This window comes from Schistocerca piceifrons, chromosome 2 (genome assembly GCF_021461385.2).
Source record: "Schistocerca piceifrons isolate TAMUIC-IGC-003096 chromosome 2, iqSchPice1.1, whole genome shotgun sequence".
Lineage (NCBI taxonomy): Eukaryota > Metazoa > Arthropoda > Insecta > Orthoptera > Acrididae > Schistocerca > Schistocerca piceifrons.
In genome coordinates this window covers 417,596,477-417,614,133 of record NC_060139.1, presented here as the reverse complement: position 1 = coordinate 417,614,133, position 17,657 = coordinate 417,596,477, and the positions used below count along the sequence as shown (strand labels likewise).

Sequence of the window (17,657 nt, the reverse complement as noted above, 5' to 3'; positions counted from 1 at the left end):
AGATTAAGTGCTTTTCGGAAGTCAAGAAATATAAATATTGCTTCCACGTAACTGATGTGTTTCGTACGATCAGCGTTTCCGAAATCTGTGCTGGTGTCTTGGAAGAGATGATTCTGTTATGGTTGAACATACAATATGTTCAAAAAAATAATACAGCTGTTGGTTGTCAATTATATTGGACGGTAGTTTTGCGGACGACGTGTTTCAGTTGTTTCTCAACGCCGCAGATAATATTTATTTCCCTCATATTTGCAACGGAGCAGTGATGAAATGAATGACACAAGACAGGGCCGGGCGATGTGCCCAAGCGGTTCTAGGCGCTTCAGTCCACAACCGCGCTGCTACTACTGTCGCAAGTTCGAATCCTGCCTCGGGCATAGATGTGTGTGATGTCTTTAGGTTCGTGAGGTAGAAGTAGCTTTAAGTCTAGGCGACTGATGACCTCCCACAGTGCTTAGAGCCATTTGAAGCATTTTTTGAACACAATACAGGAAGACATCTGACAATGGAAATAATGATGAAACCCCACATGTATATAGTAAAATATATTGACTGACATAAATATGGAAGATACGTTAATGCATTTCAGGCTATTGCAGGTAGCTGCGATTTTGTTCTAAAAAATTTTACACACGTCGTAGTCGTTTCAGCAGATTGCACAGGAAGCAGTTTTGAGTTTGGGGCGCGCAGCTAGTAGGAGTCATGCTCGCAGACGTAGGGCAGCGGCGTGGAGCAGGGCACGTCGTTGAAGGCGCCGTCGCGGCTCACCGTCACGCAGTTCTCGCCCAGGTGGTGCGCGTTGTCCGGCTGGCCCGGCATCCAGCGCACGTAGCCCGTGTCCTCCAGCAGGCCGCCTGCGGGCACACAAGCGTCACTCCTAACGGCTCGCCGCACTGGCCGCGTAGTCACAATGAAAACATCTAGCGGCATGTATCCCACAGGTATCGATATTAGGTCCCAACATCTCCCCTGTTCTACTGTGTGTACAACAGGTTTGCCGATAACCTCCAGCTATCATTTAGTCGACTTGGTACCAGCTATCGGCAAAGCCAATACTCATCGGTGTAAATAAGGTCGGTATAGAACATACGAAGTGATTCATATTGACTTTTAAGAAACCCCAACTGGTGTAGATGATTATGAGACAATTGTTTTCATATAAGACAATGGGGCCACAAAATGTCGGGAAATACCATGTCTAAAATGTGGCTTCATCAGATGGCACATGCAGCGGTAGATCCTGTCGATCCTATTCTCCACCGTAGGGGCAGTGCTGCATATCGCTTCGCTAGGGTACTCTATTTCCGTTCTTTCATTATCCTATGTGACACGGTAGTAGTCGCGGTAATACAAGACTGCGATGAATCGCTTTACATTTACGGAAACAGAATTCCTTAGCGGAGCGATGTGTAGCACTAGCCCCTTTCCATCGACAAATCCAACCGCTCCAAATGCGTCCGGTTACGTCATTCGGTGACGTCACACGTTCAACGTTTGTCATCCAGTTTTGGGGTATTTCCCGACATTTGCGAAGCCCCCAGGGTCTTATCTTAAATTACTTGTCCCAGCGCCGTCTATGCCACTTCGGGGGTTTTTAAACGTTAATAAGAATCACCCTTTATGGTGAAAGCTTAGTCCGACTAAAACCCAAACTGCCCAGGACGGTTATTCTAGGATCATTAGCCTGAAATTTCGAGAATCCTGGCAATCTTTAATCCTAACTGGGACAAACATGAATATCTCCCCCTCAGCAAGGAGTCTACGAGCAGAGTTGCAAAGTTTACCATAGGCTGCTGTAGACTACCATACGTAAGCGTAAACTACTGTATCTTTCATAGTAGGTTTCCTTAGTTAAGGTCGTACCCACGTTACCTTTACGTTAGGTGTGTTGCATAAGTGTCGGGCGTTACCTCATAACGATCGCTTTCTTTACTTATGCAATCAGTATATTTATAGAATACCCTAAAAATTGGAAGCGATGAACTGTCTAGAAACTGAGTGAGGATATATTAAGGGCCAGGTAACATATGGAACATTTTTGTTCTTCATTATCCTTCTGTCTGGTACTTACAAATAAACAGTATTTAGAGCAAAACAGAAACTGTCAATGTTTAATTCCGATTTTATTCGACAATTTTTGATCTGTAACATGAAACATAAGGAGGCTGTAGCAAAAATAAAGAGAAGCATACAAATTTATCGTATAGCACTGGAAATCGCGGTTTCCTAAGAAAAAAGGAAAAAAATAGCAAAACAAAAATACGGGGTGATCAAAAAGTCAGTATACATTTCAAAACTTAATAAACCACGGAATAATGTAGATAGAGAGGTAAAAATTGACACACATGCCTGGAATGACATGGTGTTTTATTAGAACCTAAAAAAAAACAACAAAGTATTGCTAGACGCGTGAATGATCTCTTGCGAGCGTCGTTTGGTGATGATCGTGTGCTCAGCCGCCACTTTCGTCATGCTTGGCCTCCCAGGTCCCCATACCTCAGTCCGTGCGATTATTGGCTTTGGGGTTACCTGAAGTCACAAGTGTATCGTGATCGCCCGACATCTCTAGGGATGCTAAAAGACAACATCCGACGGCAATGCCTCACCATAACTCCGGACATGCTTTACAGTGCTGTTCACAACATTATTCCTCCACTACAGCTATTGTTGAGGAATGATGGTGTACATATTGAGCATTTCCTGTAAAGAACGTCATCTTTGCTTTGTCTTACTTTGTTATGCTAATTATTGCTATTCTGATCAGCTGAAGCGCCATCTGTCGGACATTTTTTGAACGTTTGTATTTTTTTTTTTCTAGTAAAACCCCATGTCATTCCAAGCATGTGTGTCAATTTGTACCTGTCTATCTACATTATTCCGTGATTTATTTAGTATTGAAAGTTATACTGACTTTTTGATCACCCAGTATGTCAATCATCCCTTCAATACATCGTCAAAGTTATATAACACATGTTACTCTTATTCATAAGCAAATTTCACATTTATCAATAATAAGGTAACTCTTGTATTTGATCATGATAGAGAACCTTCTACCTAGTGCGAAATAATATATATATATATATATATATATATATATATATATATACATATATATAATGTAACCAAAGCAGTTACTTTTGGTACAAGTATAATTTGCTTGCACAAATTTTGTAGATGGTAGAACGACACACACACACACACACACACATATATATATATATATATATATATATATATATATATATATATATACACTCCTGGAAATGGAAGAAAGAACACATTGACACCGGTGTGTCAGACCCACCATACTTGCTCCGGACACTGCGAGAGGGCTATACAAGCAATGATCACACGCACGGCACAGCGGACACACCAGGAACCGCGGTGTTGGCCGTCGAATGGCGCTAGCTGCGCAACATTTGTGCACCGCCGCCGTCAGTGTCAGCCAGTTTGCCGTGGCATACGGAGTTCCATCGCAGTCTTTAACACTGGTAGCATGCCGCGACAGCGTGGACGTGAACCGTATGTGCAGTTGACGGACTTTGAGCGAGGGCGTATAGTGGGCATGCGGGGGGCCGGGTGGACGTACCGCCGAATTGCTCAACACGTGGGGCGTGAGGTCTCCACAGTACATCGATGTTGTCGCCAGTGGTCGGCGGAAGGTGCACGTGCCCGTCGACCTGGGACCGGACCGCAGCAACTCACGGATGCACGCCAAGACCGTAGGATCCTACGCAGTGCCGTAGGGGACCGCACCGCCACTTCCCAGCAAATTAGGGACACTGTTGCTCCTGGGGTATCGGCGAGGACCATTCGCAACCGTCTCCATGAAGCTGGGCTACGGTCCCGCACACCGTTAGGCCGTCTTCCGCTCACGCCCCAACATCGTGCAGCCCGCCTCGAGAGGTGTCGCGACAGGCGTGAATGGAGGAACGAATGGAGACGTGTCGTCTTCAGCGATGAGAGTCGCTTCTGCCTTGGTGCCAATGATGGTCGTATGCGTGTTTGGCGCCGTGCAGGTGAGCGCCACAATCAGGACTGCATACGACCGAGGCACACAGGGCCAACACCCGGAATCATGGTGTGGGGAGCGATCTCCTACACTGGCCGTACACCAGTGGTGATCGTCGAGGGGACACTGAATAGTGCACGGTACATCCAAACCGTCATTGAACCCATCGTTCTACCATTCCTAGACCGGCAAGGGAACTTGCTGTTCCAACAGGACAATGCACGTCCGCATGTATCCCGTGCCACCCAACGTGCTCTAGAAGGTGTAAGTCAACTACCCTGGCCAGCAAGATCTCCGGATCTGTCCCCCATTGAGCATGTTTGGGACTGGATGAAGCGTCGTCTCACGCAGTCTGCACGTCCAGCACGAACGCTGGTCCAACTGAGGCGCCAGGTGGAAATGGCATAGCAAGCCGTTCCACAGGACTACATCCAGCATCTCTACGATCGTCTCCATGGGAGAATAGCAGCCTGCATTGCTGCGAAAGGTGGATATACACTGTACTAGTATCGACATTGTGCATGCTCTGTTGCCTGTGTCTATGTGTCTGTGGTTCTGTCAGTGTGATCATGTGATGTATCTGACCCCAGGAATGTGTCAATAAAGTTTCCCCTTCCTGGGACAATGAATTCACGGTGTTCTTATTTCAATTTCCAGGAGTATATATATATATATATATATATATATATATATATATATATATATATATATATATACATATATATGCAGGCAAATTGTACTTGCATCAAAAGTAACTGCTTTGGTTACATAAAAGTACAGAAGTTGGGCGATCAACCAAATGTCGTTGCTCATAAAACTCAATTTATTGTCTCTAAGGATATAAAATACACAATGGACAGACACCCAAGAACTGCAGCTCTAATTATGGGCAAAAAAAAAAAAAAAAAAGAGAAGTCGTCGGCTCCCATTTCCTCTCTTACACAGTCATTTATGTCTCTATCCCCATCAATGCTACCAATACGACCGGTAATCCTACCACTGACTGCGTCTTTTAGGTAGTGTACCAAAAGTACCGAACCGCAGTTTTGGTAGAGGGCGACTCTGTCTAAGTGTAATAATGGATGAAAATATAAACTGTACTGATCACATATTAATAATTAGCAAGAAAGCATCAGCAACTCCTCTTACACTAAAAACACATGAAAAGGTGTTCCCTTTGTATCTTAAAATAATGGATGAAAATTTATACTAGGTTGATTATGTGACAGAAAATTTCTAAGAAGGTTTGGGTTGGGTTGTTTGGGGGACGAGACCAGACAACGAGGTTATCGGTCTCATCGGGTTAGGGAAGAAAAGGGAAGGAAGTCGGTCGTGCCCTTTCAAAGCAACCATCGCGTCATTAGCCAGGAGCGATTTTGGGAAATCACGGAAAACCTAAATCAGGATAGCCGGACGCGGGATTGAACCGTCGTCCTCCCGAATACGAGTCCAGTGTGCTAATCACTGCACCACCTCGCCCAGTTTTCCAAGAAGATATAAGCAGCCTTCTACGCTTTATAAAAAAAACGGAAAGTTCTCGCTTTGGGCCTGAAGAAAGTAAACGAGAATTAGTGCAAACACTTCCACTTCCAGTTGCCGATTACAGTGACGTCATCCCACATGGTCTTCCTCTAGATAGGTCACGGCGTTTGGAGGTGGTCATGAACTCGCATACAATGTACCACTTATTTCACCACCTTATCCACAGCTAATCGTGTTTACGTGCTAACAAGCGTCAGCTTTACTGTAGGGATGACGATTATCGCTGAGACAACCGGTTTTCTGTTATATCGTTTTTCTTCCATGCAAGTTTAACCTGCTCAGAATAATCAGTTTCTGTAATAACAGATTTACGGTTCATATTCCTATTATTTCCTGTAATAAATGCGGAAATCGAACAGAGATTCACAAATTTTCACTCCTTCAGTTTCAAGACACATAGACAAAAAATATGAAATGAAAAGGTCAATAAAACTTAGTTCGTCTATCGTTCGCTGCTTTAATCTAAAAGTAATAAGTGTTTGAATACTACAAAAAATCACTAGTATTCTCCTCTTGATTCTAAGTTACTGAAACTCTGCTTAAAAGTCATTTCGGGGACTATACCACTGTTTGACCTTGCCAATATTTAGTGCTAAAGAGTGAAAACTGAGGTTGAAGAACTTTATTTTTAGTCTTAATTTTACCGTTCTCAAGGACTATAAGCAGATAAAAGCATATTATTTAGCCACACGCAGGGATTAGGTACTTTCTATTTTTATTGTATACTATGAATGTAGTCAGTTTTTTTATTTATTACTGTTATCACAGTTTCCTTCCTCTTCTACTATTTCACAGAAATGTCAGGCATACCTTTAATCGTTCAAACCATATTAAGCATTGTACTTCATTATTACGTCACTTTGTAAAAATATTTCCAGACTAGGGCTGATCCCTTTCTGCAATACACCGGATGTCCGCCGACGACAGCGAGAAGCTACCATATAGACAAATTAGGGTTAAGTCTTACACACGGCACGTACACTATGTGATCAAAAGTATCCGGACACCCCCAGTGAAAACATTGAAGCCATCGAGCAAAGGAATACCGTTCAAAGTGTCCTCAATGGACATAAGCGAAGCCTACGTGACCATCAGCCATCGAGCCGTCGGTGTAAACCACTTCATGGCATCGGTACATATCAAGAATCGAGAGGAAGTGACAGCGGAGACTCGCGGGGTTAACTTAGTCCTTAGGGCCATGTGAAAGGTCCAGGCGAAGCCGCTGCCTAGTGTACACCATGGAGGTGCACGTGAGTGGACCTCGAGTATAGGTAGTAAAGGCAACGACTCCCGTTCGGATAGTAGGAACAGGACGCGAACGGCAATTGTAAGGCCTGACCTGGGCCGCAGATGCGGGAGATGAACAGCCGTGGGAGGGAAAAGGAGACGGTAATTCGAATGCGCAGGAGAACTACGAACGTGTGTAATGTAACTGGCGAGCAGTTGTGCACGCTTAACCTTCAATGAGGACTCTCGTCACCAGACTCGTCCTAAAAGCTACCGTCGCTAGTCTAACGCCACAGTGGTGCACTGGGTCGAGTAAACGCAATGCTGAGAGCGCCGCCGAACCATAAACCAGACTCCCATAGTCAAGGCTCTGTAGAGCTGCAGCAGCGTAGAGCGATCTGCACTCCAGTTGGTGTTGCTCAGGCAGCAGAGTGCATTGAGTGCTTAAGCTGACGAAGGTGAGGAAGCCAAGTCAAGAAGGCGTCGAAAACCATCCTGAGAATCGATATGTCTCCACTACAGTGAGTGGATCGTCATTAAGGTAAAGTTCTGGTTCCGGATGAACGGTACGACGCCGACAGAAGTGCATAAAACACGACTTTGCGGCTGCCTAGGCGCCGCTCAGCAACACCAGTACTGGAGCAGCAGTACGAAACGCAGAAGTCGTCTGCATACAGAGAAGGTGAGACGGACGGCCCTACAGCTGCTGCTAGGCCGTTAATAGCCAATAAAATAGAGATACCATGAATACAGAACCCTGCGGGACTCCAGTCTCCTGGATATGGGGTGAACTATGGAAGGCTTCACCTGGACATGGAAAGTACGGAGCGACAGGAAATTTTGGATAAAAATCGGGAGCTGGCCCCGGAGACCCCACTCATACAATGTGGCAAGGATATGATGTCGCCAGGTCGCGTCGTAAGTTTTTCGTAAAAAAAAAGGGTGTTGTTTTCGTAAATCAAAAAAGACGGCAACAAGGTATTGGCATCGGGAAAAGGCTCTTTGGATGGCCGACACGAGGGACACGAGATCATCAGTGCAGTGGTAGAGCGACCCTGGCGGAAACCGTCCTGGCATGGAGCCAGTAGGCCACGTGACTCCAGGACCCGAACCAACCCAACCGCTGACACACCATACGTTCTAGCAGCTTACAAAGAACGTTGGTGAGGCTGATGGGCCGATAGCTATCCAAACAAGCGAGTTTTTTTCCGGGTTTGAGCACTGGTATGATGGTGCTCTCCCACCATTGCGATGGAAAGACGCTATCACACCCGATCCGGTTGAAGATGACGAGGAGATGTCGCTTCTAGTCAGACGAGAGATGCTTAATCATCTGATTGTGGATTCGATCTGGCCCAGGAGGTGTGTGGGGGCAATATGCAAGGGCACTGAGGAGCTCCCACTCTGTAAAAGGGGCTTTATAGGTTTCACTGTGTCGTATAGTGAACAAGAGGACTTTCCCTTCCTTCCATCCGCCATTTGAGAGTGCGAAAGGCTGGGGTGGGGTGGGGGTGGGGGGGTAATTCTCCGATGCAGAGGATCGAGCATAGTGCTCGGCAATCGCTTTTACGTCGGTGACACCTGTTAGGGTCTGGTACCCAGAAACACGTCCGATCTTCATCCAGACTTAGGAAGGTGACGCATGGCATCCTATGGTCAAGACATACCTCTCCAAACACTCCTGTTTCCGTGTTTTTATAAGCTGGCGAACGCGGACACGGAGCCGTTTAAAGGCTATTAGCTGCTGTAGGGAAGGGTGCCGCTTATGCCGCTGTAGAGCTCGCCGACGCTCCTTAATTGCCTCAGCGTCTTTCGGCGACCGTCAAGGTACTGACTTTCGCTGGGGGCATCCAAAATAACGAGGGATCGCCTTTTCCGCCGCAGAAACGATCGTTGTAGTGACCTGCTCAACCACAACATCGATTGCACCATGTGGGGGAGATTCAACGGTGACAGCAGAGGTGAAGGCTCCGCAGTCTGCCTTGTTGAAAAGCCATCTGGGTAGGCGTCCATGTGCATGACGCTGGGGAAGTGACAGGAAGATGGTGAAGTGGTCACTACCACACAAGTCGTCATGTGCGCTCCAGTGGACAGGTGGAAGAAGTCCTGGGCTGCAGAGGGGTAAATCAACGGCCGAGTAAGTGCCGTGAGCCACACTGAAAATTATAGGGTGCCCAGTATTTAAGAGGCAGTGGTCGGACTGAGTAAAGTTTCGACATCCCTGCCTCTGCCAGTAAGCACAGTGCCACCCCACAAGGGGGTATGGGCGTTAAAATCTCCCAAAAGTAGGAAAGGTATAGGGATTTGAAGAATCAGTGCAGCCAATACGTTCAGGGGTACTGCACCATCTGGAGGAAGATATATATTGCAGACAGTTATTTCAGGTGTCATCTGTACACTGACAGCCACAGCTTCAAGAGGAGTCTGAAGGGACACCACATACCAAGTTCAGGACATAGACGCATACTCCACCTGACACTCTATTATATTCGCTAGGGTTCCTGTAATATACCCTGTAGCCGTGAAGGGCAAGGGTCCACATTGCTAGGAACCATGTTTCCTGGAGGTCAATGCAGAAAGCAGGTCTAAAGATTACCAACTACCATAGCTCAGCCAGGTGGTGAAAATAACCGCAGCAACTCTACTGCAGGATGACGTTATCGTGAGGCAGGGAAGGCATGAAACGCTCAATGAGGCAGTTTACGCCTCAGGGTCATCTGCTGCCACCGCCTGAGTGCCTGTGCGATCGACATCTGTTGTGTCTGAGGGCACAGAGAGATCTAGGTGCTCAGCGGATGCCAGAACCTCGACTTCATCCTCAGATGCAGAACTTGTAGGGAGCATTGGTATGGGTGCCACTACAAGGTCTGGGTTCTTGGAGGTATTCTTCCTTTTGGTTTTCTCTCACTGCTTCTTTAGTTTCATTGGCTGGGAGGGCTCCTGAGTCAGTCTCAGAGACTGAGGAGGACAATGAAGCCCTATCACCAGCTTGGTGTGGTTGCTTCAGTCACTGGCAGGTGTCTGCCACTGGTAGGAACCTGGGAATGGCTTCTCTGGCTGAGAAGTGGGGACTGATGTCCCTGATTGTTTGGGGGGGCGGGGGCGAGTGGCTCCTGTGGTAGGTAGTTCAGGAGCCACAGGGAGGGAAGTGCTCCCCACCATCAAGGGTCTGATTGAGTCTGATGGCTCTTAGAGCCAACTGCACATGGCAGAATGGAAGCTGCTAGAACCATTGTCGTAGCGGCGGCATAAGTGGAGGTCATATGCACAGGATGGAGCCTCTCATGTTTCCTCCTAGCCTCGGTGTAGGCCAGTGGGTCCAGCGTCTTGTGTTCCATGATTTTCCTCTCTTTCTGTAAAATCCTGCAGTCTGGCAAGCAAGGTGAATGAAGCTCTCTGCAGTTAACACAGATGGGAGACGGGGCACATGGAATATTGGGATGTGAAGGACGTCTACAATCGCGACGTGTGACACTGGTAATACTGGGAGAAGACATATGCCCAAACTTCCAGCACTGCATCAGAAGAGGGATATATGGTTTCACATCATAGTAGTAAACCATCAGCTTGACTGTAAGCGTAGGCTTCCGCGGCCGTTGTCTTCTTCAATAAAATTCTTCAGGGTATCAGACCGCATCGTCATAATTTTAAAATGCGCCAACGTTTCGGCCAGCGTTGCAGCTAGCCTTCATCAGGGCCTTACGTTAACTGCTAAATGAACACACCTGGATTCCTTAAATAGCTGCACGAGAAAACCGTGTCGTTACTTGATTGGCTTGACCTTTTTGGGTAATAGGTCACCCTCGAACGCCAAGATGAATGCATCGGTGGAAACCTGATTATCCCTCGGACCCTGATGGACATGACAGACAAAATGGACACCTCGTCACTCTATGTTGGCGTGCAGCTCATCATCAGACAAAAAAGAATGTCCCTGTGGAATATAATACCCTGGACCATATTTAAGCACTTATGGGGTGTGATGGTAACAGAAACATCCTCCAGCTTGTGACAAGCAAGTAATGCCCATGACTGGGCAGAGGATGCAGTTTGGACAAATCCTGCACCTCCCAAAACTTGTCCTCTAAATGCTCCACAAAGAACTGAGGCTTCATGGAAGATTCCCCATCAACTCTCGTACATATGAGGAACCAGGGTGAATAAGCTTCACTGCTATCCTGGTGTTCCTCCCATGGTGTGGCCAGGGGAATGATTTGGGGTTGTATTTCTTATCATTGAAATTAGACCTTGACCAGTTAGAGACTGCTGGGCGGGGGGGGGGGGGGGGGGGGCACCAGCAAGAGATGTCGTACTACGCATCATGTCGTGTAATCCGCCACGATGCCAACCAGGCCGACCAGGAGCCCTCCCCACAGGCGACACCCAGCCACAGGAAAGGCCACCTGGCAGGATGGCCATTGCCGGGAATCCAGATGCCCCAGGGTGATGGGCACCTACTCCTTTGGGCGAGGGGAGTTAACGGCGCAGGCATCAGCAGAGCGATCCCTGTGCAGTCGGGAGGCTACAACCATCAGGGTGCATGGCGGCCCCGCCACAATAGACTGGCTACCGTGCTGGATATAAGGGCAAACAAGGAAACGAGTCCATTATCATGGTCAGTGCAGAAAAAGATACTGCTCAGTGGACGGAGGAAAACGCACCCAGGATGGGGATATCGCCAAACAGCTCGAGAAGGAGCGGATGTGCAGATCCACGTCGACGAAGGATGTGAGAGATCTCAGTGCATGATGGACACGATGCACCATTTAAGGCGCCCTTCCCCAATTGGCTCGCTTTTCGGGAAAATTTTTAAGAATGGAGGTCAAACACCGCAGCGGACCATCACATAAAGGCCGAAAGTGTGAGACTCCTTTTAGTCAGTCGCTTCTTACGACGGGCAGCAATACCTAAACCCCGGACCCGCAGGGGGGGTGGGGGACAATTACATCGGAAAGATTCTTCTTATATTAAGGAAACAAGATAGCAGCGTACAACGACAAAGTATCGAGAACTATTAATACATTAAAATAATGTATATTTTCAGGTAGTCCTCATTCACTTCTAATTTATTATACGTTGGATTCGCCCTTGTTTACGACAGTACTAGAACACTTTTACGCAGTGACCTCCATCTATGGTACCATAATTTTATTACTTTGGTAGTAAGAAAAATGTTACGAAATAAAAAAGAAGCTAACTAGAAACATTTGGAGTATTCTCAGCCCTAAATACAAGAAAGGACACAAATAGTTGTGGAATTTCATCGAAAGAACTTATGAAGTAATTCCTCAGCAATACATCAAAGCGATTTCTTCATTCGTTACTTTCACTTGAAAGTGGTATGATATAGACGTTCAGGGGGAAGTACACATTCTAATGACGGAGGCATAACTGAATGACAAATCTTAATGCCATTACCCATGCTAATGGCTGCTCTTCTGTAGTGCTTGCAAGTGCTTACGCAACTACGTAATGGTCATTTTAAACATAGCAAGCTAATGCGGGCAGTCCCTATCTCGCTCTGTCTCAGTCGTATTCCCAAGAACTAGACAGCAAGAGGCGCAATCAGCAGAGAGTGATCTCTCCTCGAACTCTGCCTGAGGAGGATTCTTCACTTATAGGTCGTCAACGACATAAACTTAAGTAATATAACCGATTTATTGTATTTTCCGTCATCTAGACTCGGTCGGTTTGTGAACTATCTCATAAACTCTACAACAATTCAGAAGTTAAATAGTACACTACTGGCCATTAAAATTGCTAAACCACGAAGATGACGTGCTGCAGACGCGAAATTTAACCGACAGGAAGAAGATACTGTGATATGCAAATGATTAGCTTTTCAGAGCATTCACACAAGGTTGGCGCCGGTGGCGACACCCACAAGGTGCTGACATGAGGAAAGTTTCCAACCGATTTCTCATACTCAAACAGCAGTTGACCGGTGTTGCCTGGTGAAACGTTGTTGTGATGCCTCGTGTAAGGAGGAGAAATGCGTACTATCACGTTTCCGACTTTGATAAAGGTCGGATGGTAGCCTATCGCGATTGCGGTTTATCGTATCGCGACATTGCAGCTCACGTTGGTCGAGATCCAATCACTGTTACCAGAATATGGAATCGGTGGGTTCAGGAGGGTAATGCGGAACGCCGTGCTGGATCCCAACAGCCTCGTATCACTAGCAGTCGAGATGACAGGCATCTTATCCGCTTGGCTGTAACGGATCGTGCAGCCACGTCTCGATCCCTGAGTCAACAGAAGGGCACGTTTGTAGGACAACAACCATCTGCACTATCAGTTCGACGACGTTTGTAACAGCATGGACTATCAGCTCGGAGACCGTGGCTGCCATTACCCTTGACGCTGCATCACAGACAGGAGCGCCAGCGATGGTGTACTCAACGACGAACCTGGGTGCACGAATGGCAAAACGTAATTTTTTCGGATGAATCCTGGTTCTGTTTACAGCATCATGATGGTCGCATTCGTGTTTGGCGACATAGCAGTGAACGCACATTGGAAGCGTGTATCAGTCATCGCCATACTGGCGTATCACACGCTGTGATGGTATGGGGTGCCATTGGTTACACGTCTCGGTCACCTCTTGTTCGTATTGACGGCACTTTGAACAGTGGACGTTACATTTCAGATGTGTTATGACCCGTGGCTCTACCCTTCATTCGATCCCTACGAAACCCTACATTTCAGCAGGATAATTCACGACCGCATGTTGCAGGTCCTGTACGGGCCTTTCTGGATACAGAAAATGTTCGACTGCTGCCCTGGCCAGCACATTCTCTAGATCTCTCACCAATTAAAAACGTCTGGTCAATGGTGGCCGAGCAACTGGCTCGTCACAGTACGCCAGTCACTACTCTTGATGAACTGTGGTATCGTGTTGAAGCTGCATGGGCAGCTGTACCTGTACACGCCATCCATGCTCTGTTTGTCTCAATTCCCAGGCGTATCAAGGCCGTTATTTCGGCAAGAGGTGGTTGTACTGGGTACTGAATTCTCAGGATGTATGCAACCAAATTTCGTGAAAATGTAATCACGTGTCAGTTCTAGTATAATATATTTGTCCAATGAATACCCGTTTATCATCTGCATTTCTTCTTGGTGTAGCAATTTTAATGGCCAGTAGTGTAGTTAGCGCTGGGCTGTCTCAAGTAGGAAGCACCATCATTTCTGCTTTTAACTCGATTATTGTTTATCCTCCTTTAACGACGACCGAAACGACTGGAGAAAGAATTACTCAGTTCTTATAAGAAGAGCTACCACTAAGGAGTTGGACTGAATCTCCAGTCCACAGCTCAACGCACACATAAATAGAGCTGCTATCAGCACTGCTGCGAAACGCGACCGCAAATGAGCGAATTTCATGACCATTTACCTTTTATATGGCCTACTTCTCCAACTACAGTTTTTGACAGCACTATATCTTTTAGTTGGAAAGCTACTGAAATGTATGCGAACAAATGAGCGCTACAGCAGAAACGTTCTGGGCTGTTTAGTCATCTGTTGTAGGGACTACTTCTTGAGATGGGAAGTAACCCCTTTGTTCTTTTTTTATCGAATGAAGCTCTTAGCAAGCATTGTAACAGTGTCCTACAGCAGATGACGTGCGAAATAGTTTAATTAAATATCGGTACATTCTCTAGAGTTACCTAAAATAGAAAACTGCCAACAGAAACGGAAAAATTCGTTATGGCTCCAGGATTAATCAGAGAATTGACAGCAAATGGAAGAGATCGATAACTTCCGCAACAAGAAAAACCTACCAGTGACAAACTAAAGTATAAAAGAGAGGCGCAAACAAATCAATGAAGAGAAGAATTACAGAAAAGAGCACCAACAGCTACAAGAGTAAACTTCTAACTAGAGTGAGCGTGGATAAGCAGGAACACATGACGAAATCGAAACGTATATTACTAAAATATAATATCGAACTACTAACATCCGGTTCAATTAAAATGTTACGAATGAATATGAAAAATACGGTAAAAATATGAAAAACGTATTTTAACATACACTGAAACAAAAATTAATCCAGGGAAATCAGTCAACACCAACTGTTGGAGTCAGACCAAAATAAAAGAAGACAGTATCCCCTGGAGATGACGTATTAACTTCATGGATGCTCCTGCATTCTGTACTCTAAACGTTTGACGCTGCTGTTTAGCTGAACGTTACGAACTAAATATTAGAAGCGTCATAAAAGGCTCCAGACAGTTAACCTGAACAATAAAAGATATAAACACACCAATAGGAGTACTAATGTTCTTTGGCATCATAGACGTCCGCACTTCAATTCCACATGAGTATATAACAAAAAATTTCAAAAGAACACTGAGCAGCAAGTCCTGAAATCTCAAATACCTCCATAGAGAAATTGATATAAATCATAAAAGTAATCACAGAGTTAAACTACTTTCAATTTAACAATTCATTTTATTTATAAAAAGGAGGCCTCCCAATGACGTCCAATTTCGTATCTTAATTAATAACATTTGATCTAGGACTTTTTCCGAAATAAAAGAAGCCAAAAACATAGTATCTTACAGTCATAAATAACGCAAATGGAAACAAGAGTATCAGTTCTCTTTCTTAAACACAAAATCACACAATACAACGATATGTTACATACTTCCAGGAAAGAAAAGGTGCATACATCGAATCAAACTAGTTATTTTTTGTTTTTTAATCTGACACCCAACAGGTGTACGTAATACAGACCATGCAGAACGTCTTCAAACAAAGTAACTATCAAAAAAGGCTAAACGCATCCAATAACGCAGAGACAAAATTGCACTCTGTAATAAATCAACAATATCTCACACATAAAACTAGAAACGTCTTTATAAAACATGGAATATAAGCGCATTAAAACCAAATAGGACAATTCAAGAGTAACAGCGGAAGAAGATAATTACATAGTTCCTTGATTCACGAATTAAAACGTATTAATTGAAAATCTAAATACATGGGACTGACTACTAGACACTTCAATGTTAGATATCAACAACATTGATCACTCAGTTTACCCAGTCCTCATGTGCAGGACATTTAATACGAGAAAATTGTCACCTCATTAGGATAAGAAATGGCATGGAAGACATATCAAAATAACCGAAAACCGGAAGAATATTACAATACCATAAACAACGAAGAAAATACTCTCAGTGACCAGGAAAGAATTCACAGAAGAACAGTATTCCCACTGAATCTCTCTCTCTCTCTCCCACAGAGCAAGAGAGAGAGAGAGAGAGAGAGATGAACATGGCCATAGTACAACCACCACCACGCTATTCACCTGTCTTTCCTCTCCAACCAGCAGCTCACTCCACTGTTCTCTATAGATACCATGACACGTCAGTTAACCCAGCGGTAAGAGTGAAGTACAGTACACAGCAAAAACGTAGCTCAGTGGGCGTGGGCAGTGAAATGGAAGACTTATATACATGGTTGATAGAAAGATTGCCACAGAAGTGTGTGTCCAAAAGTACTTCCTGAGAAGCAATGAATACACCTAAAATGTATCAAACATTAGATTTCCCAAATTTCAGGAAATGTCGTTTTTAACTCCGCGAACTCAGCTGTTTAAGTGTACTAGGTATGGGAATAATTGCAATGGAAACATCTACATCAAGAAGCCAAACAAGCTGATGATAGTAAAATTATAAAAATCGACACAGAAGGAGAGAACTTTTTCCTAAAATCATTTTGCGAAACCATACTGGCAAATTACCACCACTATATTGTAGCTTGTATGACGCTGAAGCAATGAAAGAAGCGAAAGAAAATTAAGGTCAGTAATACAGAGACTAGGAGAAACTAAGGTAGTGCTTATGTTCATACACGATAAATATCCTGTTACAACCTTAACATAAAATTTGAACCAATTACCAATTCGTTAAATCATCAGTTCACTGAACAAAATAATATCGAACCTAAATTACTGCAAATAAGGAAGATATTTATTTTCTTAATGATTGATTAAAACGACCTGTTTCTTGCACATTATGGTATTACGGCTGGTTTCATTCTTAGAACATTTACCTGTGGCGAGTTACGCTAAAATCACGATGTATATGGTCTGGTTGCCGTGTATAATCTTAAAGACCAAATCCAGAAACAGTCATCAGTTTGGTCCTTAATATGGTATACGGCAGCCAGGCCATTTATATAATGGTTTTAGCACAACTCAGCAAACGGCAGGTGTTCTAAGAATGAAACCGGTAATAACAAAAACAAATGTTTAATATTACAGCTGAAGTGAATTTCATTAAAATTAGTGTTAGTTCAGCTGTGGTGCTCAACGTTATCAAGAAGATACTTGTATTGTACAGTATTTCCGTCTGTGTTCATCTGTCAATGTTCTTATGATATCTCTAAATGTCCCACAAAAATAAGAAAAAGTGCCCTTTCAGTTTTTTATCGTAACACAATGTTTCAATAAGACGAATACCAGCACAGGTAATACAGAAGAAATCACTTGGAAATGAGGTATGAGTCATACAAAAGTGATTTACGAAACTAATGGTTTTAATTTAGGTGAACACTGCGAAACAGAGGCAATGTAAGCTAACATTTACGTAACATCAGAATTGGTGATGATACAGACGAGACGATTTGATGTAATTGTTTGTCCTGAAAGACCATAACTGACAGTCGAAGCGAAGATCTCATGAGGATGTGAATGACAGAACATTTTTATCTTGTTCAAAAATTATTTTTACCTCTACCAAACACTGCCATCAGAAACTGATGAAAATGAAAAACGCAATCTGCTGATATTTGAAAAACTTTAATCAGTTACGATCGCATAATGATGTATTTTACTGGTATCTGATTATTATTTCTAAAGCTACTTATA

At 44.6% G+C, this 17,657-nt stretch overlaps 1 protein-coding gene across 3 annotated transcripts in view; it reads right to left on the bottom strand.

Moving 5' to 3' along the window:
* Nucleotides 1–532: 532 nt before the first annotated feature.
* LOC124774992 (hemolymph lipopolysaccharide-binding protein-like) overlaps nt 533–17,657 on the bottom strand; it is a 44,304-nt gene continuing 27,179 nt past the window's right edge. For all 3 annotated transcript variants that reach the window (XM_047249741.1, XM_047249742.1, XM_047249740.1), the window contains one exon: nt 533–854. In XM_047249741.1, the coding sequence (XP_047105697.1) occupies nt 691–854 (164 nt within the window). In that variant the 3' untranslated portion in view covers nt 533–690. The remainder of the gene's footprint in view (nt 855–17,657) is intronic.